The sequence below is a fragment of the Carcharhinus amblyrhynchos genome, chromosome 29 (genome assembly GCF_965287045.1).
Source record: "Carcharhinus amblyrhynchos chromosome 29, sCarAmb.v2.hapA, whole genome shotgun sequence".
Taxonomy (NCBI): domain Eukaryota; kingdom Metazoa; phylum Chordata; class Chondrichthyes; order Carcharhiniformes; family Carcharhinidae; genus Carcharhinus; species Carcharhinus amblyrhynchos.
Genome location: NC_137352.1, coordinates 34511643 through 34538615, shown reverse-complemented (window position 1 = coordinate 34538615; position 26973 = coordinate 34511643). Strand labels below are relative to the sequence as shown.

Below are 26973 nucleotides of genomic sequence, written 5' to 3'. Positions count from 1 at the left end.
CATTAGATTCTTCATTCCAGATTTTTTTTTATTGAATCCAAATTCCACCATCTGCCATGGATTTGAATCCAAGTCCCCAGAACATTAGCTGAGTTTCTGGATTAATAGTCTACTGATAATACCACTAGAGCATCGCCTTCCCCTATGAATGAATGATGGGGCAGGCTTGAAGGGCGAAATGGCCTATTCTTGCTTCTATTTTCTACGTATATTTTGATGTATGTTATGTTTCGTAACATTCTTGCTCGTAGCAAGCAGGATTACATTCAATGGAAGCCAAATTAAATCCTATAAATTATACATAAAGACTCGGGCATGCAGGATTCACTGTTGATTAAATGCAGACCATAAACAAAATCTCCGCAACAAGTTTCAGTAACATCCTCAAAGGGTGCTTGTAAGCCTCACAATCTGCTAATGAAAAGACGCAATCCAGCTTTATCGTGGACCAAAGGGAGCTCTGCCTAACTTCCAGGGCTTTACCAAGTGTACACTAAGGATATACACCAGAGTAGCCATGAAACACAAAAGAAAAACTTACGTTAAAACAACATTCCTTCCTGACATGGCTGACAACTGAAGGATTGCAGGTTTACACCTGACAGATAACAATCTGACGTGCCTCATCACTGAACACAATAGTATTTATTTATTCCAAGTAGAATAGGGTTAATCTCCCAAATTATGTCACAGCTCTTCAATTTGGTCTTGGAATCGTTGCCCCATATTCTGAGCTCAGAAACTGGTTGAACCCTCTGGCCTGAAACAGACAATTTTCATTCACTGCACAGAGCAGAATGTTTCATTGGCCATTAGGGGTAGTTTATGAGCAGTCAGATGGCAAAAGTTGCTAGACTGTGTCTATCAAAGTGGTGGATTAGTTCCAAGATCAGTGAGGCACCTCTTTGGATTTCAAAAATTCTGAAGATTGTGGCAATAACCATAAGAAACAAATAAGACTACCAAGTCTAATGCACAAAACACCTCACTGTGCATTCTGCATCGAGAGAATTATTGCAATATTGGTCCACAATGTAAGTACTCTCAAGTATGAAACACAAACAAATGCTGCAATACTTGTACGCACCAATCTGATCTTGGATTTCCTCAGCAACAAATGGCACCTGGTAAAGCAGAGAGAGGCTCTGGTTCATTCGTTCCTCAATAACATGGAGGTGGGTCACAACCTAGGCACCAGAGACAATCATTTAAAGTATTTTAACACTTGCTTGCATAAATTAACATGAAACTCAAATGCAAACAACATCAGCAACAAGATATTCTTGTTTTTCTTTCACAATGGTTGGCTCAGAGGTAGCACAGAGAATGGGGAATTAAGACATAGAAATCATACAAACCCTATAGTACAGAAAGGCCATTCAGCCCATCGAGTCTGCACCGACCACAATCCCACCCAGGCCCTACCCCCATATCTGTACATATTTTACCCACTAATCCTCTAACCTATGCATCTACGGTCAATTTAGCATGGCCAATCAACCTAACCCGCACATTTTTGGACTGTGGGAGGAAACCAGAGCACCTGGAGGAAACCCACACAGACACAAGGAGAATGTGCAAACTCCACACAGACAGTGACCCAAGCTGGGAATCGAACCCAGGTCCCTGAAGCTGTGAAGCAGCAGTACTAACCACTGTGCTACCGTGCCGCCCATGGTATAAATATAGCATCTAGGACAAATATCGACTGTAATACCTGCTGCACTGAAGACGCCATTCTTCAGGTGAAATCAAATCAAAAGCAACTGCTAATTCTGGTTGGTGAGCTAATTGAAGGATAATGGGGATATTTTCAGTATTCTAGCTAATCCTTCTGTTAAAAACACCCAACTACATTTGTGTGTGTCCTAATCTTGCTGAATTACTACCTCATTCTTCCAGAAAACAGTTAGTGCATCTTAAAGTAATTTATTGATTGAAGTGCTTCAAGATATTTTAATACTGCCCTGAAGTTCCCAATTATCCACATCATGAATCCCAATTCTATATTCCCAGAGATTTTAAAATGAACTCTGTTTAACTGTGGAGTTATTATTTTATTGTATTTTACTGGAAAATCTGAAAACTATCCAGTGTCAATAACTATTTGCATCTGAGGCCTACGTCTGAGGAGCATGTTAGAAATGAACAGAACAGGAGGCTCCCTTGGATAACAAGGGCAATGTATTTTGTTTCATAATATTTCACTCACTTGAGATTTCATCTGTGCTGCTTTCTCTGGATCTACAGCCATGACGTGCTGGTAATGTCGAAGAGTGTGCTGCCGATCCTTCTGCTCTGCACGGATGTAGCGTTTCAGGGCCTGAAGGATACGATGAGGCTGCAGAGGAAATTATTTATTAAAGGTATCAGTGTCAGTCAGAAGGCAAGGTTGAAACACAGCATTTAACTTGCATTTTAATTCACTACCACTTTTTCAGGAAATTAAAAATTTCTCCATTTCTCTCCAATAGGATTCCCATTTGCTTCTTTTACCTTGCTCACCCTGTGTCGATCCAGCACAGTCCCTCTCATTGGGATCTGATCAATCAAATGTCAGCTCACATCCTGCGCAGTAGCAAGCTCCATCTCCAATCTTCTGTCTGAGAACTTGTTCAGTATCATATTCTAGCCTCTTTTTTAACCACATGTGAATTTCTATTGTGCTCAGATTGCTCATGGCCTTCATTTCTTTTGCTACTCTTTTAAGGGAATGCCAGAGACTGAGGTACAAATGAGAGGAAATAATGGAAAGACGATGATAATGCCCTCAAAAAGGAGGCAAACAGATAATGAAATTATTAAAAATAAAGCAAATCAGCCAATACAGGAGTTGTGGCAAAGTTAAAGTGGAAGCAGGGTTTTTTTTCTCATTACAGATGTGGGCATCACCAGCATTTATTGCCCATCCCTAACTTCAGAGGGCATATATCAACGGGGATGTAGTGGAAATGGTCAACAGCTTCAGGTTTCTAGGTATCCAGATCACCAATAACCTGTCCTAGTCCTTCCGCACTGATGCTATAGTTAAGAAAGCCCAGCAACGCCTCTATTTTTTCAGTAGGCTAAGGAAATTTGGCATAACCATTAAGACTCCCATCAACTTTTACAGATGCACCACAGAAAGCATTCTTTCTGGTTGTATCACAGCTTGGTATGGCTCCCACTCTGCCCAAGACCACAAGAAACTACAAAGAGTCGTGAGCGTAGCCCAATCCATCACACAAACCAGCCTCCCATCCACTGACTCTATCTACACTTTCCTGCTGCCTCGGCAAAGCAGCCAGCATAATCTAGGACCGCATGCACCCCAGACATTTTCTCTTCCACCTTGTTTTGCGGGAAAAAGATACAAAAGTCTGAGGTCACGGACCAACCGACTCAAGAACAGCTTCTTCCCTGCTGCCATCAGACTTTTGAATGGACCTACCTTGTATTAAGTTGATCCTTCTCTACACCTTAGCTATGATTGTAACACTACATTCTGCGCTCTCTCCTTCTCTCTGCATGGTATGTTTTGTCTGTTTAGTGCGCAAGAAACAATATTTTTCACTTTATGTGAATTCTATGATTAAATCTATATGACAATAATAAATATCAACATTTAATCAACAAGAGTTTCATGGTCATCATTAGACCTTCAATTCTATATTTTTTATGGGATTCAAATTTCACCATCTGCCGAGGTGGTGATTTGAAACCGGGTCCCCAGATCTTGCTCTGGGTCTCTGGATTACTAGTCCAGTGATAATACCATTACGCCATTTCCTTCCTTGTCAGTAAACAGGCACAATTTGCACATGGGGAAGCTGAGAAATTGGGAGCTACAGCAATGTTCAACATATCGTGATGGACATTGACTGGCTGAATGAGCAAGCAATGGCACAATGTCTCAGCCTGCAGTGCCAAGATCTAGCACTGGGCATTACTGACATGCTAGGTATATAAAAATGTAGATGCTGCAAAACACATCAGTCAGAAAAATGGCCCAAGATTTTTACCATGGCTAGTAGTATGAAGAAATACTCTGACTCAGCAGAGGGACTTGGAAATGGTACTACCTGAAAGGGAACACAGCAAGTGCTCCAATGTATAGCATCAGTCTTTTTACATTTCATTTGTGACCACTGAAATCAGACATTTAAAAACTGGACATTACTGTTGAAACTGCCTGATATTTTCCAGTCACAGTATTAATTAGTGGCTGTTTCCCTGAGTAACATCAAATTCTAGCAAACAATTCTGGCTATTGCAGGCCCGTTTGACCAGAGGATTAGATCAAAATCCCGAACAGTTTGCCTGAAGGAATATGCATCAACTATACTATAATTTAGAGATGGGAAATGTTGCTATTGCTCCGTGGGATCAGGAACTCAGGTCAGATGTTTATCTCACTTTCAAAACATGGCTTATTATCCCTCAGAAGTCTTGGACTGGAACTCAATAGATACATGAAACAATCCAGTAATGTAATTAGCAAAATACTGCAGATGCTGGAATCTGCAACAAAAACAGAGGATGTTGGAAAAACTCAGGAGTCTGACAGCATCCGGAAGGACAGAAAACAAGAATGAATGTTTCAAGTCTGCTTGACTCTTCATCAGAACTGAAGAGGGAGAATGTGTTAGACATTAAAATGTAGCTGTGAGAAACTGCAACAAGATATAGCAACTTTAAGATCAAGACAGATAGCCTGATGTGTGTGTGTCTGTCTGGGAGGGGAGGGGGTTGTGGATTTTTGCATTGAGAGAATACATAGAACATTACAGCGCAGTGCAGGCCCTTCAGCCCTCGATGTTGCACCGACCAGTGGAACCAATCTAATGACCCTCTAACCTAAACTATTCCACGTATAGGATATGTTAAAAGACAGCTTAAGATGAAGCAAAGTGCTGTACTGTTCTATGTTCTAAAGTTGTTAAACTTATTCAGGTTATTTTGGTTACCCAGCCTTGCTGGTTTATTTTATTCCAGGTTTGTGTGTAGGAAAGGGAGAGGTTTATTGACCTCATTCCTGTCCTAAAATCTCTGCTCCAAATTCCATCAGCAATTGGAAGCAATGGTTACTCACACGTGGTGGATCTGCTTGTAATGCAGATAGGTAGTTCTCCAAAGCAACACGACGACGATCGTTTAGCAAGGCCTCAACACGTGCAAGATGAGTCTCAACCAGCTGCAGCTTTTCAGTGGCTGCCTCTTCCTCCAGAGCCTCAACCATGTTCTGGAAATGCTGAGCAGCAAGAAAGGGTTGTCAGCACATTGCACTGCAGATCCCATTAGTATCAAAGATCTATTCATTTCTATACAAAGTAGTATTCAGGGACAACCATTCAGTATAAAAAAAACACACAATAAAGAATTGGACAGCATGCAGGAAAGAACAGATAATTAATAATTAAATGTTTGTGTCAGCTATGGATCAATGAGCAACACTCACATCCAAATTAAAAGATTTTGGTTTCAATTCCCATAACAGAGAATTCAGTACACATAATCCAAGCTAACAATCCAGTTCTGAAGGAGTGCTGCACTGTGAGAAGGTGATGGCTTTCAAATGAGATGTTAAAGCAGGGCTCCATCTGCACAGTCAGGTGGATGCAAGATATCATGGCACCATTTCAAAGAGTGGGGAGATCTCTCCTGGCTATTATTAAACCTTCAATCAAAATGATTAAACCAGATGATCTGGACCTTGCATCATTTCTGTTTATGGAACAATGTTGTGCACAGAGTAGCTATCACGTTTCTAATGCACAACAGAGACGTACAGATCAAAGAACTTAATTAAAAGTGATTTGGGGCATGAAATATTCTACATAAATGTGTTGTTGATTCCTCAGAGATTTGATGGGCTGAATGAGGATAAGACAGTGGTTGGTATGGATGCCTCATAGTGGCAGGATTTGATTCCCGACTTGGGTGACTGTGCGGAGTCTACACCTTCTCCCTGTGTCTGTGTGTATTTCCTCACACAGTCTGAAAGATACGTTTGTTAGGTGGATTGGCCATGCTAAGCTTTCCCTTAGTGTACCCGAACAGGTGTTGGAGTGTGGCAACTAGAGGATTTTCACAGTAACTTCATTGCGGTGTTAATGTAAGCCGACTTGTGACACTAACAAATAAGCTTTAGACACTTCTCTGATAACTATTTTCTCTCCTCTTTCTGATTCCCTCCACCTTCTGACAGATGTTTCCTCTGACAGTTTGTTCCACCTGAGGATTGATGGTCTCTAACCCTCTCTTTACAGCCTGCACACCACACTCCTTCAAGCATTACAACTCCCCGTTCACCCAGCTCTTTGATACTTCTTGCATTTTATTGAGCTACAAAAGCCAGCGAAAGTACAGACTGAATCAATAAAGTGAGATATTGTAGCTGTAAAAAAAAACCATTAATTAACAAAATTCTTGGATTTAAAATTTAACTGGTCAAGCATTAATTGCCATTTGCAGATGACACCACTGTGTGTGTGGAGGCATTTCCAAATTTCACCCTTGAAAGGTCTGACTGACATGAAAATATTTAGATCCCTAGTCCTAGATTTCTCAGCCAGTAGAAATAGTTTGGATCTACCCCAACTATTGCCCTTAAAATCTTGAAAGTTGAGATCAAATTATCACACAGCCTTCTAAATTGTGGAGAATACAACCATAGTTTGTGTAATCTCTGTTACTTAATTTTGAGTCCAGTATCATTCTGATAAACCTAAGCTGCAATATTACCAATATCAGAACATATAAAAGTTGCTTTGCAGTGACCTCTTACGATATAATGGAAGAATTTCACCTGGAAAGATCATTTGGACCATGGGAAGGAAAGAGGTAAAGGGCCAGTGTTGCATTTCCTGCATTGACACAGTGGCACAACGTTGGCACTGCTGCCTCAAGCACCAGGGACCCAGGTTTGATTCCCGGCTTGGGTGACTGTGCAAATTCCACACAGACGTTCATCTTGTGTCTGTGTGGGTTTCCTCTGGGTGCTCTGGTTTCCTCCCATAGTCCAAAGATGTGCAGGTTAGGTGGATTGACCATGCTAAATTGTGCCTCAGCATCAGGGGGTCTAGCTGGGATTGTGTTCGGTGCAGATTTGATGGGCGAAATGGCCTCCTTCTGCACTACAGGATTTGATGATCTTCTATGATCTGTGATATGGGGAGGGAAAGGGATGAGCAATGAGTGGAGCAAGGTGTGATAGAGGGAACAGTCTCTTTGGAATGCTTCAGTAAGGTATACTGGAAGAGAAGGTTATTTAAAAGCAGTGTCGGAATCAGGCATCAGCAGCAGTACAGCAAAGCAGAGAGAGGTGGGGAAAAATTCAAAAAGTGACATCAAATCTAAATCAACATAGAGGGAGGAGTAGCAGAATCCAAGGGTTTGAAGGCAAATATATAATTTAATAATCAATACATTTATAGCGACTTGTGTGATTAGTCATTTTAAGCTATGATCAATTGAACCAGAGAATGGTGAGTATAAGTGTCAGGAAAAAAGACAAATAACAAAAATGATATCAGCACAAAGGAACCTCTGGTGAGTAAGCAGCTGCTGAATGTTTCTTTGCCAGGTCAGATCAAGGACATGACTCAAGTTTATTTCTGCTAAGTTTAGAGGGTAGTCTTAGAAAAGGATACATTTAACATTTCTTCCATTTCTAAATGTTGTACTTACTGCAAGTTAATGTGTAACAGGAAACCCTACAAACTAAAAAGTATATCCAAGTATTCTAGACCAATGTTTGGCAAAGCAGGCTGTACATCTGGACCGCAGTACATTGGAGCTTGTGGACAATCAGAGTGGCCCAAGTTAACAACTGCAGGTAGGTCCCTCCTTCTGAAATCTTTCCGTCGCAAAGCATGAAGCTGAAGGAGCTGGATATGCTCCAACACAAAACGGAGTGGGAACATAACCTAAACAGTGGTATTCAATAATTAAGGGATCAGTATTCATTCCCATTTGATGCCAAGATGAAGGTCATTGTAAACCAACTTGAAAGTATATTGGAGATGAAAGGGAAAGGTTCAATCATTGAAGTCCATTCTGAGACCAAAAACATTGAAACGAATAGACAAAAGGTCCTGTTTAGAGATTGAAGATCAAATCAAAGCAACTCAAGGGATGCAGTCATATGATTATGGCTGGGTTTGCGTCCAATGCGGTTGACAGGGTCTTCAACCATTTCCCTCCCATTTCCAGCACTTCTGTTAACACTCCTTCCCTTGCAAAGCCATAATAATGTGGTTAAACTCAAATAAGTCAGTATAAACACTGACGGTTCTTCCCAAAATCATCTGGAAGGGCAAGGGTAACAGGTGCCTCATCCCCAAGTTGCTCACTATTGTGACGTGGACATATGCCGCTGTTCTTCATCTCTAGTAGGTCCAAACCCTTGCAGTCCCCAACTAACAGTATTACAAAGAACAGTCGAGCACAGGAACAGGTCCTTGGGCCTATCAAACTTGCACTGATCCCTAATCTTTATTTAGACCCACTACTTATTGCCTATATGCAGTTTCTATCTTCCTGTTCACTTCCTATTCACGTATCTATCAAGATATGCCTCGAATGTTGCTATTGTGCCTGCTTCCACCACCTGCACTGACAGCGTATTCCAGCCACCCACCACTCCATGAGAAAAACTTTCTCCTCACATCTCCCTTAACCGTACCCCCTTTCACCTTTTACCTGTGCCCTCTTGTAGTTGACCTTTTCATTCTGGAAAAAAGCCTCTATTCTACCTATTACCTCTCATAATTTTGAAGACCTCTATCAGATCGTCCTTCAGCCTCCATCTTTTGAATGAAAACAATGTGGGTTTATCTAACCTCTCCTCATAGTTAAAACCCTCCAGGCCAGGCAACATCCTGGTAAACCATCTTAGCGCCTCTTCCAAAGCGTCCACGTCCTTCTGGTAGTCTGTTGATCAGAGCTGTATGCAAAATTCCAAATGTCGCCTAACTAAAGTTTTATACAGTTGTAACATAACTTGCCAACTTTTATATTTGATGTCCTAGCCAATGAAGGCAAGCATGTCGTATGCCCTCTTGATCACTCTGCCCACCTGTAATGCTACTTTCAGGGATTTGAATTCCCAAATTCCTCTGTATGCCAACGCTCTAAGGGTTCTGCCATTTACTGTATAATTTGCACCTGATTTTTTTCTTCTAAAATACAACACCTTGCATTTGTCCAGATTAAACTTCACCTGCCATTACTCTGCCCAAGTCTGCAATCTATCTACAGCCTGCTGTATCCTTTGACAATCCTCATTACTAACCTGCAAGTCTGCCAATCTTTGCGTCATCTGCAAACTTTCTAATCAGACATTTTCCTCCAGACCATTTGTATACATCACACACAACAGAGGTCCCACCACTGATCCCTGTGGAACACCACTCGAATTAATCTCCATTTTGAAAAGCACACTTCCGTTACTCTCTGCCTTCTACGACTAAGCCGGTTCTGTAAGTATCTAGTCAGGACGCCCCAGATCCTGTAAGACTTTACCTTTAGTACCAGCCTGCCATCAGGGACCTTTTCAAATGTCTTACTAAAGTCCATGGAGACACCATCTACTGCCTTTCCCCATCAATCATTCTTGTTGCCACTTTAAAAAACTCAATCAAGTTGGTGAGGCATGATCTTCGCTACACAAAACCATACTGCTTATCACTAACAAGTCCATTCACTTCCAAATGTGAATAAATCCTGTCTCTCAATACCTTCTCCAGCAATTTCCCCATCACTGATGTCAAACTCATCTGTCTATAATTACATGAATTATGTCTGATTCCCTTCTTAAACAATGGAAAAACATTGGCCATTCTCCAGTCCTCTGGAACCTTGTTTGTGGCCAAAGAGGATTCAAAGATATCTGTTTAAGTCCCAGCTATTTTCTCCCTTGCCTCCCATATATCCTGGGCTAGATCCCATCCGGCCCTGGGCACTTGCCTACCGCAATGCGTTTCAAGACACCCAACGCTAACGTGCCTGAAAGTATTCACACGCACTTCCCTAACCTCAACTTCCCTCATAACTCCCTCTTTGATGAATACTGATGCAAAGTACTCATTAAGGATCTCATTGACTTCCTCTAGCTCTACACATAACCTCCCTCCTTTACCCTCGAGTGGGCCTACTCTTTCCCGAGTTACTCTCATGCTCCTAATATATATAAAAAATAAAATATGCATATGTAAAAATATATACAAAATAATGTAGGAATACTTTTATCATATGAACAAAGAACAACACAGCACAGGAAACAGGCCCTTCGGCCCAACGTATGGACCACAACAGCTCAGACAGTGGCCTATCACAACCTTCTCGAGGGTAACTAGAGAAGGTCAATAAATGCAAGCCTTAGCAGCGATGGCCATACCCCAAGAATGATTTTTTTAATAAAAAAATCAGCTACAAGGCAGGACAAAAAGATGACAAACTGCTAACTAAACAGCAAACTTGCAGTGGGACTGTGAACACATACTCCATTATGACTAACCACAGAAAGTATGATCCTTTGCAGTCATGGAATTTAGATTCTGGGTCATCAACATGTTCAGGGCTGGTTCTAACAGGACGGGAGATTGCTCTTAGTGATTTCAATACTGTGGATTAAAAAAAACCCTGGCTCTCAATCTCCACAATGACAAATTTACTACCTCTTAAAAAGGCTAAAGGAATGAGTATTCCCCGCGATTTACAGGTTTATCCAATTCTGGACCACAATCCGAAATTGCCAAATAACCAGTGGGATAAGTTGAAATAGATTTGAGGAAGCTCTGAATTGAACTGGATTACTTTTATTCCTCAAGTCAGAACCTAATAGTGCACTAACTCCACAGTGCGAACAAAACGAGGTGATGTTCAAAGGGGAAGGAATGGTCCATCTATACTGGTGGTTTTTATTGCATGGACATTTAGAACTGCTCATCTTAGACAACAAGCAGCAGGCCAAGGGAGAATGAAGTAAGGAATCCAAGGCAGCATTGATAATGGGCTTTTAAAAAATTGAAAACCTTGCTGCGCATTAATACAGTGGTCTCTTTCCTTTGGAGTCTTGTAACTTTATTTGTTTCTGGGAATGTGGCCATAGCTGATTAGGCCAGCATTTATTGTCCCTCCTTAATTGCTTGAGAAGGATGAGAGCTACCTTCTTGAACTGCTCAAACCACAGTGCTGTCAGGGCATTTTGACCCAGCAACAGTGGAGGAATGGCTGATATATTTCCAAATCAGGATGGTGAATGGCTTGGAGGAGGAACTTGTAAGTAGTGGTGTTCTCAGGTAGCTGCTGCTGTTGTCTTTCTATGGTGGTCATAGATTTGGACGTTGCTGCTTAAGGAACTTTAGTGAGTTGCTGCAGTGCATCTTGGTCTACACAACTACTGCTATTCGCCGCTGGTGGACGGATTAAATGTTTATGGAAGGGTAGCAATTAACCAGGCTGCTTCGTGCTGGAGGATGTTGAGCTTTTTGCACTCATACAGGCAAGTGGAGAGTATCCGATTATACTCCTGACTTGTGATGTGTAGACTGTGGGGGGTCAGTAGTTAAGTTACTCATTCACTGCTCACCAGAATGTTGACAGTTGGAGATTTAGTGATGGTAATGCCATTAAATGTCAAGGTGAGATTGTTAGATTTTCTTTTGTTGGAGAGGTTATTGCGTTGTACACGTGGGGCACATTATTTGTCACTTATCAGCTCAAGCTTTAATGGACATGGACTGTTTCAGGAGCCCTATGCTGAATATTGTGCAATCATCAGTAAACATCCCACTTCTGACCCTAATTGCTAATTTTGAGCGAGTGAAAATGGCACAGGATATAGTTCACTTAAAAGATGTCACCATCAGGTAATAAAAACACAAACAGCTTGCTAAACAATTCTTCTAAACAGACTGCCGCTACTGGTTACTTTTCCAGAATTCCACACAGCAAAAACAGAACATAAACCTGAGCTTCTAAAGTAAAATGATCACATGGGAATGTGCTCATACCTGAACCAACAGCTGTCTTTCTGTTCTTGGCAGGTTCTTCGCTTGTCGTTCAGCTTCTTCCCACTCCTCTCTTACCTAATTTAGAAGCAAAAATTTAAGTGTCAGTTGGGGAACTACAGAAATATTTGCCCCAGAGAGTTCTTAACAGAGGGGAAAAAAAAAAGCAACAGCCACTGGCACAGATCCAAGAATCAGAAACACTGCTAAAATAATCAACTCTACAGGCTTTAAAGACCATTGAAATAACAGTGACGTCAGTGGTCCTGGAGTGACATCCATCATTACAGTGACCAAGTCCACCATAATGGAACAAGTGTTACAACAATCAGCACAGCAATCTGTTATCATCTGAAATAACAAATGCTGGAAATACTCCAGAGGTCAGACAGCATCAGTGAAAGGTCATCAACCTGAAAATTTATTTCCCTCTCTCCCACATCATTAATATTTTCCTTTTGTCCACTGTATGTATGTACCAAATTGACACTATTCTCCCCTGAATCTGGCTAAGTTAGGGGTTCCATTCGTAGACATGCAGGGTAGAATAGGTGTAGGGTGATGCGGCGGCGCGGGCTCGTTGGGCCGAAGGGCCTGTTTCCCGTGCTGGGTTGTTCTTTGTATGGCACAGTACAGAGAATTTCGCCAATAAAAAAAGGCAGGTGATAAGGAAGAAGGTGCAGTGTGATATAAGGTGGTCAGGGAATGGTACCAAGTGAATTATTCATTTCGTGAGCCAGTGCAAACACAAAAGGCTGAATAGCCTCCCTATTGCTGTAACAATTATGTGATACTGCACCCAACACTTAAGGAAGAATGACAGAGTTGCAAAGGAGATTTCCAAAATGATTTCCAGGTATAAAGAATTGTAGCAAGTTGGAGAAGCCATTGCAGAAATTGAGTGACCAGATCTGGAGAATCAATATTAGAATCCCAACTATGCAGAAGGAGGCCATTCAGCCCATCGAGCCTGCACATACAACAATTTCACTCAGGCCCTAACCCTGTAATCCTATATATTTACCCTGCTAATCCCCCTGACATGAATGGACAATTTATCATTTCCAATCCAACCAACCTGCATATCTTTGGATTGTGGGAGGAAACAGGAGCATCCAGAAGAAACCTACACAGATACGGGGAGAATGTGCATATTTCATACAGACAGTGACCCAAGCTGGGAATCGAACCTGGGTCCCTGGTGCTATGAGGCAGGCCCAGTGTACAATATTCCGGGAGAGACAACATTTCATAAAAACAGAGTGGCATAGGAAGTGAAGTAACCTTGATAGGAGAGGATGACATAAGGACATTAAGTAGAATACTATGATTTGGAATAACAAGAACCTGAAAATGGTGCTGCGAGTAGTTTAAAGCCTCCCCGAACTTATGTAGTTGGACATTGCAGCAAACAAGAGACTACTGGAGTTTTTTTTACAAAGTCAATGTAATAATTGGGGGGGGGGACACACTGTAATAAAGAACAAAGAAAATTACAGCACAGGAACAGGCTCTTCAGCCCTCTAAGTATGTGCGAATAATGATGCCTGCCTCATCAAACTAAACAGTATGCACTTACAGAATCTGTATCCTTCCACTCCCATCCTATTCGTGTACTCATCTAGTTGCCCCCAACTGGTTCACTAATGTCCTTTAGGGAAGGAAATCTGCCATCCTTACCTGGTCAGGCCTACATGGAACTCCAGAGCCACAGCAACGTGGTTGACTCTCAACTGGCCTTAGGCAACTAAGGAAGGGCAATAAATGCTGGCCAGCCAGCAACACACATGTCCCAAGAATGAATAAAAAAATCTTCACAAAAAGATAAATAATATCCCAGAAATAGATGTAAATCAAGAAACGGAAGGAAGGAACTTGAGAAAATTACAATTACCGGGGAAGTGATATTGAGAAAATTCGTGTACTGAGAAAATTTCTGGAACTGCGGGCTGACAATTCCTCAAATCCTGTTGGGTTTCATCCTTGCGTCTTAAAATAAACAGGTGGTAGAACAGTAGATTTGTTGGTTTTAATTTTCCAAAATTCTCACATTAATTTGGCAAATACCAAACGTAACTCCTTTATTCAAAAAGGGAGACAGAAAGCCAGAAACAACAGGTCAATTAGCTTAACAGCTGTCATTGGGAAAACGTTAAAAAAATGTTATAGCAGTGTGCTTTGGGAAATATGGGATAATCAGGCATGGTCAACATGATTTTGTGAAAATAAATCATGTTTAACCACTTTAATGGAGTTTTCTGAAGTAATGTGCTATGGATAAAGGGGAACCGGTGATTGTACTGTATTCACCAAGAGGCATTTGATAAGATACCACATCAAAGGTTACTGTGGAAAGTAGAAGTTCATGGTGTTGTGGATAACATCTCAGTAGCAGTCTCTAGTGGAGTGCTGCAAGGATCAATACGGGGCCCTCAACTATTTGCAATCTATATTAATTATTTAGATGAAAAGACAAATTATGTATCTAAGTTTTTTGACAATACATAATAAGATGGAAACATCAGCTGTGATGAGAACACAGAGAAGCCACAAAGAGAGATAGACCAGTTAAGTGAGCAGAATGTGGGGAAGTGTCAGGTTATTCACTTCAGCTGCCCAGTATTTATTACCCATTACTAACTGCCCTTGAGAAAGTGGTGCTATGCTATCTTCTTGAATGCTGCAGTACATGTTGTGTAGGAACAACTACAGTGCTGTAAAGAAATTTCAGGACTTTGATCTAGCAACAGCAATATATTTCCAGGTCAGGATGATGAGTGGCTTGCAGAGGAAGTCGCAGGGAGTTGCAGCAAGTTACAGATGTGTGTTCCCATACATCTGCTGCTCTTGTCCATCTAGGTAGAGGTTGAAAGTTTGGAAAGTGCGTCAAAGAAGCATTGGTGAGTAGCTGCGGTGCAGCTGAGAGATGGTATACATGGCTGCCACTGTGTCGGTGGTGGAAGGAGCAATTGTTTGTAGAAGGGTTAGCAATCATAAAAGCTGCATTCTACTGTATGGTGTCAAACTTCTTGAGTGTTGTTGGAGTTGCACTCTTTCAAGCAAGTGGACAGTATTCCATCATACTCCTGACTTTTCCATCACATCCTGACTTGTGTCTTGTTGATGGAAGACAGACTTTGTTTATAAGTTTATTTATTAGGGTCACAAGTAGGCTTACATTAACAGAGGAATGAAGTTATTGTGAAAATCCCCTAGTCGCTACACTCCAGCGCCTATTCGGGTACACTGAGGGAAAATATGGCAAAGCCAATGCACCTAACCACCACATCTTTTGGGCTGTGGGAGGAAACTGGAGCACCTGGAGGAAACTCACACTGACACGGGGAGAACATGCAAACTGCACAGATACAGTGACCCAAGCGGGAATTGAACTCGGGTTCCTGCTGCTGAGAGGCAGCAGTGACAACCACTCTGTCACCGTGCTGCCCATTTTGGGGAGTCAGAAGGTGAGTTATGCGCTGTAGAATTCGCAGTCTGTCCTGCTCTTCTAGCCATAATAATTAAACGCCTAAATAGATGTTGGTAGTGAGGACTCAGTTATGGTAATGCTAATGAACGTCAACAAGGGAGATGGTTAGATTCTTTTTGTTGCAGATGGTCATTTCCTGGCACTTACATGCAATGGATGTTACTTGCCAGTACTTGCCAACGGGCGGCACGGTCACACAGTGGTTAAGCACTGCTGCTTCACAGCTCCAGAGACCTGGGTTCGATTCCTGGCTTGGGTCACTGTGTGTGGAGTCTGCACATTCTCATGTCTGCGTGGGTTTCCTCCAGTTTCTTCCCACAGTCCAAAGATGTACAGGTTAGGGTGATTGGCCATGCAAAAAATTGTCCTTAGTGTCCTGAGATGTGTAGGTTAGCAGGATTAGTGGGTAAATATATGGCGGTAGGGCCTGGTTGGGGTTGTGGTCAGTACAGACTCGATAGGTAGAAAGGCCTCTTTCTGTACTGTAGGGTTTCTATAATTTTTCTATGATTTATCTGCCCAAGCCTGACTATTGTTCACGTTTGCTGCAAATGGACATGGGCTGTTTCAGTATCTGAGAAATCAAGAATGGTGCTGAGTATTGCGCAGTCATCTACAAACATCGCCCCCTCCCTCCCCCCCCACCCCTTATGATGGAGGGAAGGCCACTGATGAAGCAGATGGTTGGACCATGGGCAATATGCTGGGGAACTCCTGCAAAAAATTCCTGCAACTAAGACCAGTGACCTTGAACAACCTGAATCATCTTCCTTTGTGTTAGGTATGACTCCAACGGTGAAGAGGTTTCAGGCCTGAAAACAATTTTGATTATGTATTTATTTGATCAGTCTAGTTAAGTTTCTGGCCATTGGTGACCACCAGGAATTTGTTGGTGGGAAATTCAATACCATCGAATGTCAAAGGAATGTATGTATATCTCTTATTGGAGGTGATCATTGCCTGGCATTTGTAGGTGGAAGGTGGACTTTGTCACACTAAGGTTATTTACCATTTATCAGCCCACGTCTGAATGCTATCCAGAACTTGCTGCATCCAGGCACAAAATGCTTCTTTACCAGCAGAAAACTCACAGTTTTACTTAATAAAAACACTTTCTTTTGTTCCAAGACAAAAGTGTGCTTGTGTGTTAGCAATCTGAGATACTGATGTAGGTGAAGATGCTTGGTAGGTGATCATAAGCTGCTGCAGTACAATGATCTCAACAGATCAAATAATCCGTGATTACTAAAATCTGATAAATCAGTCTGTTTCATTGTATCAATCCTATTTATTTGATATTTCCTTTCAAAGAACTGGCAGAGGATAACAAAACAAGGTCTTACATGAAACAATGTTGAGTAAATTACTTGTTTAAATGTGGGATAAATGCTGGGAGGGCTACCATTCAGACCCCCTTCTTTGTATTACTGATTTAACACATTCGAGTCACACAGTTTTGGGAAAATGAGATGCTCATTTTGAATGTAGTTTTTCATCAATAGTTACAAAGAATTAAATGAATTTCCTTTCCATTTGTTAAATCTCCCCATAAAGAGATGTGATCAAAAGAAGCAAACATTACACAAGGATCTGGGGAGAACGTAGGGTAATGAGATCATTTTTGGATTGTCTTAGCAAGGAATTGACATGGACACAGTTAGCAAGGAGGTAAATGTTGGAGTTGTACACAGCATTGATGAGACCACACTGAAAGTACTGTGTACAGTTCAGGTCACCTCACTATAGGATGGATGAGATTGCACTAGAGGTGGTTACAGAGGAGGGTCACCAGGATGTTGTCTGAGATGGAACATTTGAGGAAAGACTAGATAGGCTTGGATTGTTTTCTTTAGACCAGAGAAAGCTGAGGGGGGACATGATCGAGGTGTATAAGATTATGAGGGTTATGGACACTGAATAGGGAGCAGCTGGTCCCCTTAGTTAAGGGGTCAATCATCAGGGGGCATCGATGGACCGAATGGCCTCTTTCTGCACTGTATGATTCTAAATTCTGAAATTCTAAAAGGCGGCAATGAGAATCTGGAATGCACTGCCTGGAGGCCAGAAGCCTGACAACCTTTAAAAAACATTTGAATGAGCACTTAAAATAGCATAACAGTCAATGATATGGGACAAGAGCTGGAAACAGGATTAACGCAATTTTAAACTCAAAGGGCCTTTCCTGCATGTGTAACTCCATTACTCCTTGACTCTAAGTAAAGGCAGGCTCCGTTCCCTTCCTTCATGACCTGGTTATCAAAGTATAACAACACTACCTTCATATGAAATAATGGGAGGGTATAATTAGGACATTCCAGACAGATTACTGACAAATCTCACTTCAAAAACTAAGCTAACACAAATGCTCATAAGTGTACCTATTACCTTATCCATGCGGTCACGATGTCGGACCTCCAGTTGCTGTTTCGCCTTCGCAAAACGAGCGTGTTCATTTTCATCAGCAGGTGTCTCAAAATAAACATCCACCTCATCAGTTGGTTGACGTGTGGACAGAACTGCAAAAAAAGACACGAGTCAGACTCCTCACCTTCTGCAAGCTCAGACTTACACCACAGACACTTCAATGTTAGTTTTCATCTTTTACAAAAAGCAACTTCCTTGGTTTCTTTTTGTCAAGACAAGTTCTAAATATTGGTTACAAATCTCCACCTACAAAGCACTGAACATTCTATAATTTTGCAGATAGTTTAGAAAAATTAAAATTTAAACTAAGAACAATGTTTTTCCCTTTTCTTTTTAACACAACCAAAAGGCAACTCCATGGATAAAAGCAAATTTCTGTGGATGCTGGAATCTGAAACAAAAGCAGAAAACACTGGACAATCACAGCACGTCTGACAGCATCTGTGAAGCGAGAACAGAACTAACGTTTCGAGTCTAAGTAATCCTTCCGGAACAGAAGGGTCATTTAGATTTGAAATATTAACTCTGTTTCTCTCTCCACAGATGCTGACAGACTTGCTGAGATTTTCCAGCATTTTCTGTTCCTAAGCTGACCTCAGAGTATGCTTTACACTGTCCCTTAAATTGGGATTTGATTTTCCCAAATCTACTAAAAACTGATTCTTAGTTCTCAAAGGTTTATTTCCATTTATTTCCTTTCCCAACATCATAACTTTTAAGCCACAACACTCTTTCACAGTGAGGATTTTCCATGGAAATTTTCCCACTGGCACAAGATAAGCGGATCTGCCAGCAATGTTTCAAATCCTCACAAATTTGGACTTTTGAATCCAAATGCAAGCCCCTGCCTGTATTTCTGTGTGGTAAACTAGAGAGACTTTCCACATCCAGCAATGAGTTCCAGATTCTCACCATGAATGAATTTTAAAAAATGTCACTTGGACTGCATCTCACTCAGAATCTTGTCTCTCCCAGCTGTTTGTGCGCTTCTTACTATCTTTTATTGATTTCACCATCTGCCTTGGTGAGATTTGAACCCAAGTCCCGAGGGCATTACCTTGGGTCTTTGGATTGCAGTCCAGTGACAAGATCACTACACCATCACCTCTCTTGTGCTTCCCCAGAATGCTGGTGTTTCTGCCAATCCCAGGATTCATTGTTCATCTATAAACTGCTGACACAGTGGTTGCGTGTCTTCTTCTTGAATCAGTTTAACACAAATGAATGCTTTTCTACGCCACTTGAGAAAATAATGAAGAATCAAACAGGATAGTACAGACTGAAGTAACATTCAGATCAGACTAGGTGAGGGCAGCGGGTTTCCTTTCCTGAATTGAGTAGAAGCAAGTGAGTTTTTAAGTATAATCCATCTTTACTGCTACAAGGTTTTTATTAACAAATATTTGTTTAACATTAATGCAAATTCTCTATGATGGAATTCCAACTCAATCTTGGGGCTCTGAGCCCAGCCCTTAAAGTTATGAGCAACAATTATGCCAGCACTGAAAAAGGAGAAAAACGTTTAAGATGGCATTGGAACATGGCGACTCCTTGCGAGCTGCCCCCAGCATAGCCTTCAATTTTATCTTTTACTCTCATTCTATGCTTTTAAAACTGTTCTCTAACTCTTTTAAACTGTCTATTAATGACACCCTCTCCTTTCCTTCTCCCCTATGTACTCAATGCATGGTATGGTGTCTGAAATGTATGCAAGAAACAATACTTTTCACTGTATACCAATACATGTGACAGTCAGAAATCAAATCAAAAGCAACTTTTTACATGTTTTTGAACATTTATTGCATTTTCCTGGAAGGGATGGTCAAAAACAAAAGCAAAATTTACTCAGAATTTAAGGAGCTTGCTTTCGACATCTTCAAACGCATGGCTTTATCCATTTTAATGGTGTATTTTGGAACTAGTAAAGTGCCAATGAACTTTCCAACAAGGACAGGATTGAGATAGTAGTAAGAAACTTGGCAAAATTTGAAGCTCCATCCACTCATCTCTCTTTCTCAAAGCCTTAGCTGTAATAGTCCAAGGAAGAAACTTGAGATGAGAAATTGCTGTGAATGGAATGCAGTCAAAACCACCATGTACTAGGGAGGCACAACGGTCTTGTCCATCCAGCATTTAGCAATAGTCTTACGCTGTTGACCAAACAACATTCTTTTTGTCAGCAGCTTGCAGGTTAGAGCGAGGTGAGTCATTTATGGTTGTGGAATCATGTGAGAGGAGAAATTTTGTGGGTCCACACTATTTAATCCAAATTCTTGTCCATGAATGAAGTCTCTAACTTTCAAACTAAGTCACAGAATGATGAGTATTTTCTGAGTATTTTACTTGTCATGAAAATTTTCTTGATGTTTTCCTCCCCAAGGGTTTATTTCAATGCCTCTGGATTGCTGATTACAAAAGATCGAGAGGTTTGTAGCGCACACATGCAAAGGCAAAATATTTTATTTAAGGATCTCATTCCCTCAGAATCTGACTAACTGATGAGTGCGTTTGGTCTTGCAAGGAAACCAATAAAATTTGTAAGAAACTCAATACCAAGTGGCAGCGTTGAAGAGTTAAGGCACTCAAAATGGAAAAGGCAATGTCATCCAATGGTTGCCATCCGAGAATACTACATAAATGCAGAGACAGAAAATTAAACAGGATATGACTAAAGCGTGTGATACATTTTGCCAGAAGGGAGAGGCAATATATCTTCACGGCAGGAAATATTGCGAGAGTAATTAGCAAAGCCTGTGTGAGTGTTGAATTTACAAAGGGGCACTGAGTATAAAAGCAGGGAAATGATGTTAAATCTTTATAAAACTCTGGTTTAGGCCAGCATTGGATTGGGGTAAACAAAGTAAGAAGTTTCACAACACCAGGTTAAATTCTAGAAGATTTATTTGGTAGCAAAAGCCACTAGTTTTCAGAGCGCTTGCTGCCCCTTCGTCAGGTAAATGAGAGTTCTATTCACAAACAGGGCATATAAAGGCACAAACCCAACTTACAAAATCATGATTGGAATGAAAGACTTTACATGTAATCAAGTCTTAAAGGTATAGACAATTTGAGTGGAGAGAGCATTAAGCACAGGTTAAAGAGATGTATATTGTCCCCAGACAGGGCAGTTAGTGAGATTTTGCAAGTCCAGGCAAGTCATGGGGATTACGGACAGAACACAGAACATAGAAAACTACAGTGCAAAAGGCCCTTCGGCCCACAAGTTGCGCTGACCTACAAGGCCTATCTATAACTCTCAATCCCATTAAATCCCATGTACTCATCTAGAAGTCTCTTAAAAGACCCCAACGAGTTCGCCTCCACCACCACCGACGGCAGCCGATTGCACTCACCCACCACCCTCAGTGAAAACCTTACCCCTGACATCTTTGTACCTACTCCCCAGCACCTTAAACCTGTGTCCTCTCGTAGCAACCATTTCAGCACTGGGAAATAGCCTCCGAGAATCCACCTGCCTCTCAACATCTTGTAATCCTCTATCAGGTCACCTCTCATCCTTCGTCTCTCCAGGGAGAAAAGACCAAGCTCCCTCAACCTATCCTCATAAGGCATGCCACGCAATCCAGGCAACATCCATGTAAATCTCTGCTGCACCCTTCCACATCTTTCTTGTAATGAGGCGGCCAGAACTGCGCACGTACTCCAAGTAGGGTCTGACTAGGGTCTTATAAAGCTGCAGCATTATCTCCCGACTCCAAAACTCAACCCCTCGATTAATAAGGGCGAGTACACTATACGCCTTCTTGACCACAACCTCCACCTGCGAGGCCGATTTAAGAGTCCTATGGACCCGGACCCCAAGGTCCTTCTGATCCTCTACACTCTTAAGAGTCGTACCCTTGATATTATACTCCCTCATCCCATTGGACCTGCCAAAATGGACCACTACACATTTATCCATGTTGAAGTCCATCTGCCACTTCTACGCCCAGTCTTGCATCCTATGTCTCGCTGCAACTTCTGACATTCCTCCAGACTATCCACAACACCACCAACCTTCATGTCGTCGGCAAACATACCAACCCATCCCTCCACTTCCTCATTCGGGTCATTTATGAAAATGACAAACAGCAAGGGTCCCAGAACAGATCCCTGGGGCACTCCACTGGTGACCAACCTCCATGCAGAAAAAGACCCATCCACAACCACTCTCTGCCTTCTGCAGACAAGCCAGTTCTGGATCCACAAGGCAACAGCCACTTGGATCCCACGCCCTCTCACTTTCTCAAGTCGTCTTGCATGGGGGCCTTGCTGAAGTCCATGTAAACCACGTCCACCACTCTTCCTTCGTCAATGTGTTCAGTCACATTTTCAAAGAACTCAACCAGGCTCGTAAGGCACAACCTGCCCTTGACAAAGTCATGCTGACTACTTTTGATCATACTAAACTTCTCTAAATGTTCATAAATCCTGTCCCCCAGGATCCTCTCCATCAACTTACCAATCGCTGAGGTTAGACTCACCGGTCAGTAATTTCCTGGGCTATCCCTGTTCCCTTTCTTGAATATAGGAACCACACCCACAATCGTCCAAAACCTCTCCCATCTCCACTGACGACGCAAAGATCTTTGCCAGAGGCTCTGCAATCTCTTCCCTTGCCTTCCAGTAACCTGGGGTAGATCCCATCCAGTCCCGGCGACTTATCTATCTCGATGCTATTCAAAAGTTCCAACACATCCTCTTTCTTAACGTCCACATACTCAATCTTTTCAGTCCGCCTTCAAACCTGCAGTACAACCTCCAAGATCATTTTCCACCATGAATACCGAGGTAAAGTATTCATTAAGCACTTCTGCCATTTCTACCGGTTCCGAACAAACTTTTCCCCCTTCACCTTTTATAGGTCCTATTCCTTCAGATCTCATCCTTTTAGTCTTCACATATTTGTAGAACGCCTTGGGGCTCTCCTTAATCTTACCCACCAAGGCCTTCTCACGACCCCTTCTGGCTCTCCTAATTTCCTTTTTAAGCTCCTTCCTACAACCCGTATACTCCTCCAGATCCTTAACATTGCCGAGCCCTCCGAACCTTTTGTACATCTTTCTTCTTTCTGACTAGGTTCATTACAACCTTTGTGCACCACGGTTCCCGTTACCTACCAAAACTCCGTTTCATCGGAACGTTGTCATGCAGAGCTCCAGACGAACATTCCTTGAAAATCCGCTACCTTCCTTTGGTACTTTTCCCCAAGAGTACCTCGTTCCAATTTACTCGTCTAATTTCCTGCCTGATGGCTTCATATTTCCCCTTACTCCAGATTAACATTTTCCTAGCCTGCCTGATCCTATCTCTTTCCAATGCTATCGTGAAGCAGATAGAATTATCATCACTATCCCCAAGATGCGCTCTCACCAAGACATCCAACACCTGTCCAGGTTCATTAGCCAGTACCAGATCAAGTACAGCCTCTCCTCTCGTAGGCTTATCCACGTACTGTGTCAGGAGACCCTCCTGAGCACATCTAACAAACTCCTCCCCATCCAAACCCCTTACCCTAGATATATTCCAATCGATGTTTGGGAAATTAAAGTCTCCCATCACGACAACTCTGTTATTACGACATCCCTCCAGGATCTGTTTCCCTATCTGCACCTCAACATCCCTGTTACTATTGGGCGGTCTATAGAAAACACCCAGCAAAGTTACCAACCCCTTCCTGTTCCTAATTTCCACCCACAGAGACTCCGTAGACAATCCCTCCACGGTGTCAACCTTGTTTACAGCTGTGACACTATCCCTGATCGACAGTGCCACTCCCCCTCGGTCTTTTGCCTCCCTCCCTGTCCTTTCTGAAATATCGGAATCCCGGCACCTGAAGTACCCAGTCTTGTCCCTGAGACATCCAAGTTTCTGTAATGGCCACAACATCACATTCCCAAGCAGCAATTCACACTCTAAACTCATCCACTTTATTCACTATACTCCCAGCGTTAAAATAGATACATCCCAGACCTTTGGTCTGAGCGCTCCCCTTCTCTCCTCTCTCTTACACAGTCTACGATCCTTCTCTATTTGCGAGCTAACCTCCTCGCTCTCAGTCACCTTATCTTGACTCCCTCCCCCCAGCCTTTCTAGTTTAGAGTCTCTCCAGTACCTTAGTGTGACATGAACCCAAGATCCCAGTTGAGGCTGTCCTCATGTGTGCGGAACTTGGCTATCAGTCTCTGCTCAGCAATTCTGTCCTGTCACGTGTCATGAAGGTTGCCTTGGACAGCGCTTGCCCAAAGATCAGAGACTGAATGCCTGTGACCGCTGAAGTGTTCCCCAACAGGAAGAGTCTTGCTTGGTGATTGTCTAGCAGTTTTCATTCATCCAGTGTTATATCGTCTGCATGGTCTCCCCAACATATCATGCCTCGGGACATCCTTTCCTGCAACGTACCAGGTAGACAACATTGGCCGAGTTGCAAGAGTATGTACCGTGTACCTGGTGGATGGTGTTCTCACGTGAGATGATGGCATCCGTGTCGATGATCCGGCATGTCTTGCAGAGATTGCTGTGGCAGGGTCGTGTGGTGTTGAGTTCACTGTTCTCCTGAAGGCTGGGTAGTTTGCTGCAGACAATGGTCAGTATGAGGTTGTGCTGTTGTTTGAAGGCAAGCAGTGGGGGTGTGGGATTGGCCTTGGCGAGATGTTCATCGTCTTCAATGATATGTTGAAAGCCCGAGAGAAGATGTCGTAGCTTCTCCATTCTGGGGAAGTACTGGACGATGAAGGGTGCTCTGTCCACTGTGTCCCTTGTTTGTCTTCTGAGGAGATCAGTGCGGTTTTTTGCTATGGCGTGTCGGAACTGTCGATCGATGAGTCGAGCGCCATATCCTGTTCTTATGAGGGCATCTTTCAGCATCTGGAGGTGTCTTTTGCGATCCTCATCTGAGCAGATCCTGTGTATACAGAGGGCTTGTCTACAGGGGATGGCTTCTTTAATGTGTTTAGGGTGGAAGTTGGAGAAACGGAGCATCGTGAGGTTATCCGTGGGTTTGCAGTACAGTGAAGTGCTGAGGTGACCATCCTTAATGGAAATGTGTGTCCAAGAATGCAGCTGATTCTGGAGAATAGTCTGTGGTGAGTCTGATGGTGGGATGGAACTTGTTGATGTCATCATATAGTTGTTTCAGTGACTGTTCACCACGAGTCCAAAACTTCCTGGTGGGGAACACTTCAGCGGACACTGACATTCAGCCTCTGATCTTTATTCTGTGAGGCAGCCTTCACGACACATGACAGCGCAGAGTTGTTGCGCAGAGACTGATAGCCAAATTCCACACGAGGACAACCTCAACCGGGATCTTGGGTTCATGTCACACTACCTGTAACCCCCACGACTTGCCTGGACTTGCAAAATCTCACTAACTGTCCTGTCTGGAAACAATACACATCTCTTTAACCTGTGCTTAATGCTCTCTCCACTCACATTGTCTATACCTTTAAGACTTGATTACCTGTAAAGACTCACATTCCAATCAGGATTTTGTAAATTGAGTTTGTGTCTTTATATGTCCAGTTTGTGAATAGAGCTCCCACTCACTTGATGAAGGGACAGCAAGCGCTCCGAAAGCTAGTGGCTTTTGCTACCAAATAAACCTGTTAGACTTTAGCTACAACTACAATAATGTGTCCAGTTCTGGTCATGTTTTTCTCTGGAACAAAGGAGATTATGGGAAGATTTGACAGAAATGTACAAGATTACACTAGATTTAGATCAAATAATGAAATTGCTCCTATCAGTTTATTGGACAAAATTTGGAGAGGGGTTGTTGGGGGTCACAGATTTAAGAATTTGTTGAAGAGATGCAGGGGGAATGTGAGAATTTTTTTTTAACCAGTTGAGTACTAATAACTTAGAACTTGCCGCATGAGGATGCTGGAAGCAGAGATGAACAATTTCAAAAATGGGTATTTGAAGGAAATAAAGTGGCAGATCTACAGGGAAAGAGCAAGGGAATGAGAATGACTGAACTGCTCCAGAGAGCTGGCACAGGCTTCATGGACTGAATTGCCTCCCCTATGTGCTGTAAATAACTCTATAATGCTAAGGTTTCGAACATGATTTAGATGAAAGCTATAATAGAGAGTTGGACAAAGTCCATGTAGAGTGCTTGTGCACAGTTATGCATGTGGGCTTTACTAGAATATTAAATATTTTTGCAAAATTTCAGCTGTAATGCAAGATAAATTCCATACATGGGCCTGTATTAGATACACAAATATTCAAAGCCATACTCCAGCACTGGAGTCCACACTTTGTACAATGTGGTTGAGAGCTTCTATTTTCCAAGGCTATCAACATAAATTAGTACCTAATTATTAGATTCAAATAAAACAGTTCTCCGTTTAGTATTCAGTAAATTTATCCAGTTGTGTCATACAAATCAACAGTCTCATATTCCAACACCACTTTTAACTCAATTTGTGGATCTGCTACAATTGAAAATATAGGCCTGAATTTCAGATTATTCACTAACTACTGCTGTGACCTGTGGATTGAGCCCAGCACTCAAACCTGACAGGATTCAGCGTAAGACCTGTCATCAGGGCTGAATAACAAGAGGAGACCAACATCAGTTCCACAGAAAATAGGCAACATTTGAGAAAGGAGAAAAATCAATGGAGATGAGGCTAAAGGAACAAAGAACAGATTTGCGGGCAGCTGCACTATTTAATAGCACTGCAAATATCAAACAAAATACTCCTCTGCTCTGGAGCCACTAGATTGCTTGTTCATAGTGCATCATATGCAGGGAATACTGACAAAGCAAGAAGAAACATGGCAGGCTGGAGTAATTGGCAACTGAGGGATGTGAACCTGAGACGTGGTCTGCATTTGCAAATAATAACATCTTAAAATCATGTCATTACCTGCAACTTGTACAAGACTTCAAGTTGCATATACCTTGAGGGTTACATGCTGAAGCAAGCAGTACAATTACACATTTTAAATTGATTCAAAACAATTCACACTTCTCCACAATTAGCTAAGGTTTTCAAAAGCTTGTTGAACAGGAGCAAAGCCCACTGCCCACACCCACACAAAGATGAAAAGAAA

The 26973-nt window shown here is 42.2% G+C and overlaps 1 protein-coding gene across 3 annotated transcripts in view; it reads right to left on the bottom strand.

Annotated features, from left to right (window-relative positions):
- The window catches only part of aplp2 (amyloid beta (A4) precursor-like protein 2), a 201029-nt gene that overhangs the window by 26542 nt on the left and 147514 nt on the right, over positions 1-26973 (bottom strand). For all 3 annotated transcript variants that reach the window (XM_080214733.1, XM_080214734.1, XM_080214735.1), the window contains 5 exons: positions 17869-17999; positions 11997-12071; positions 5072-5230; positions 2213-2341; positions 1088-1187 (listed from right to left, as the gene is read on the bottom strand). In XM_080214733.1, the coding sequence (XP_080070859.1) occupies positions 1088-1187; positions 2213-2341; positions 5072-5230; positions 11997-12071; positions 17869-17999 (594 nt within the window). The remainder of the gene's footprint in view (positions 1-1087; positions 1188-2212; positions 2342-5071; positions 5231-11996; positions 12072-17868; positions 18000-26973) is intronic.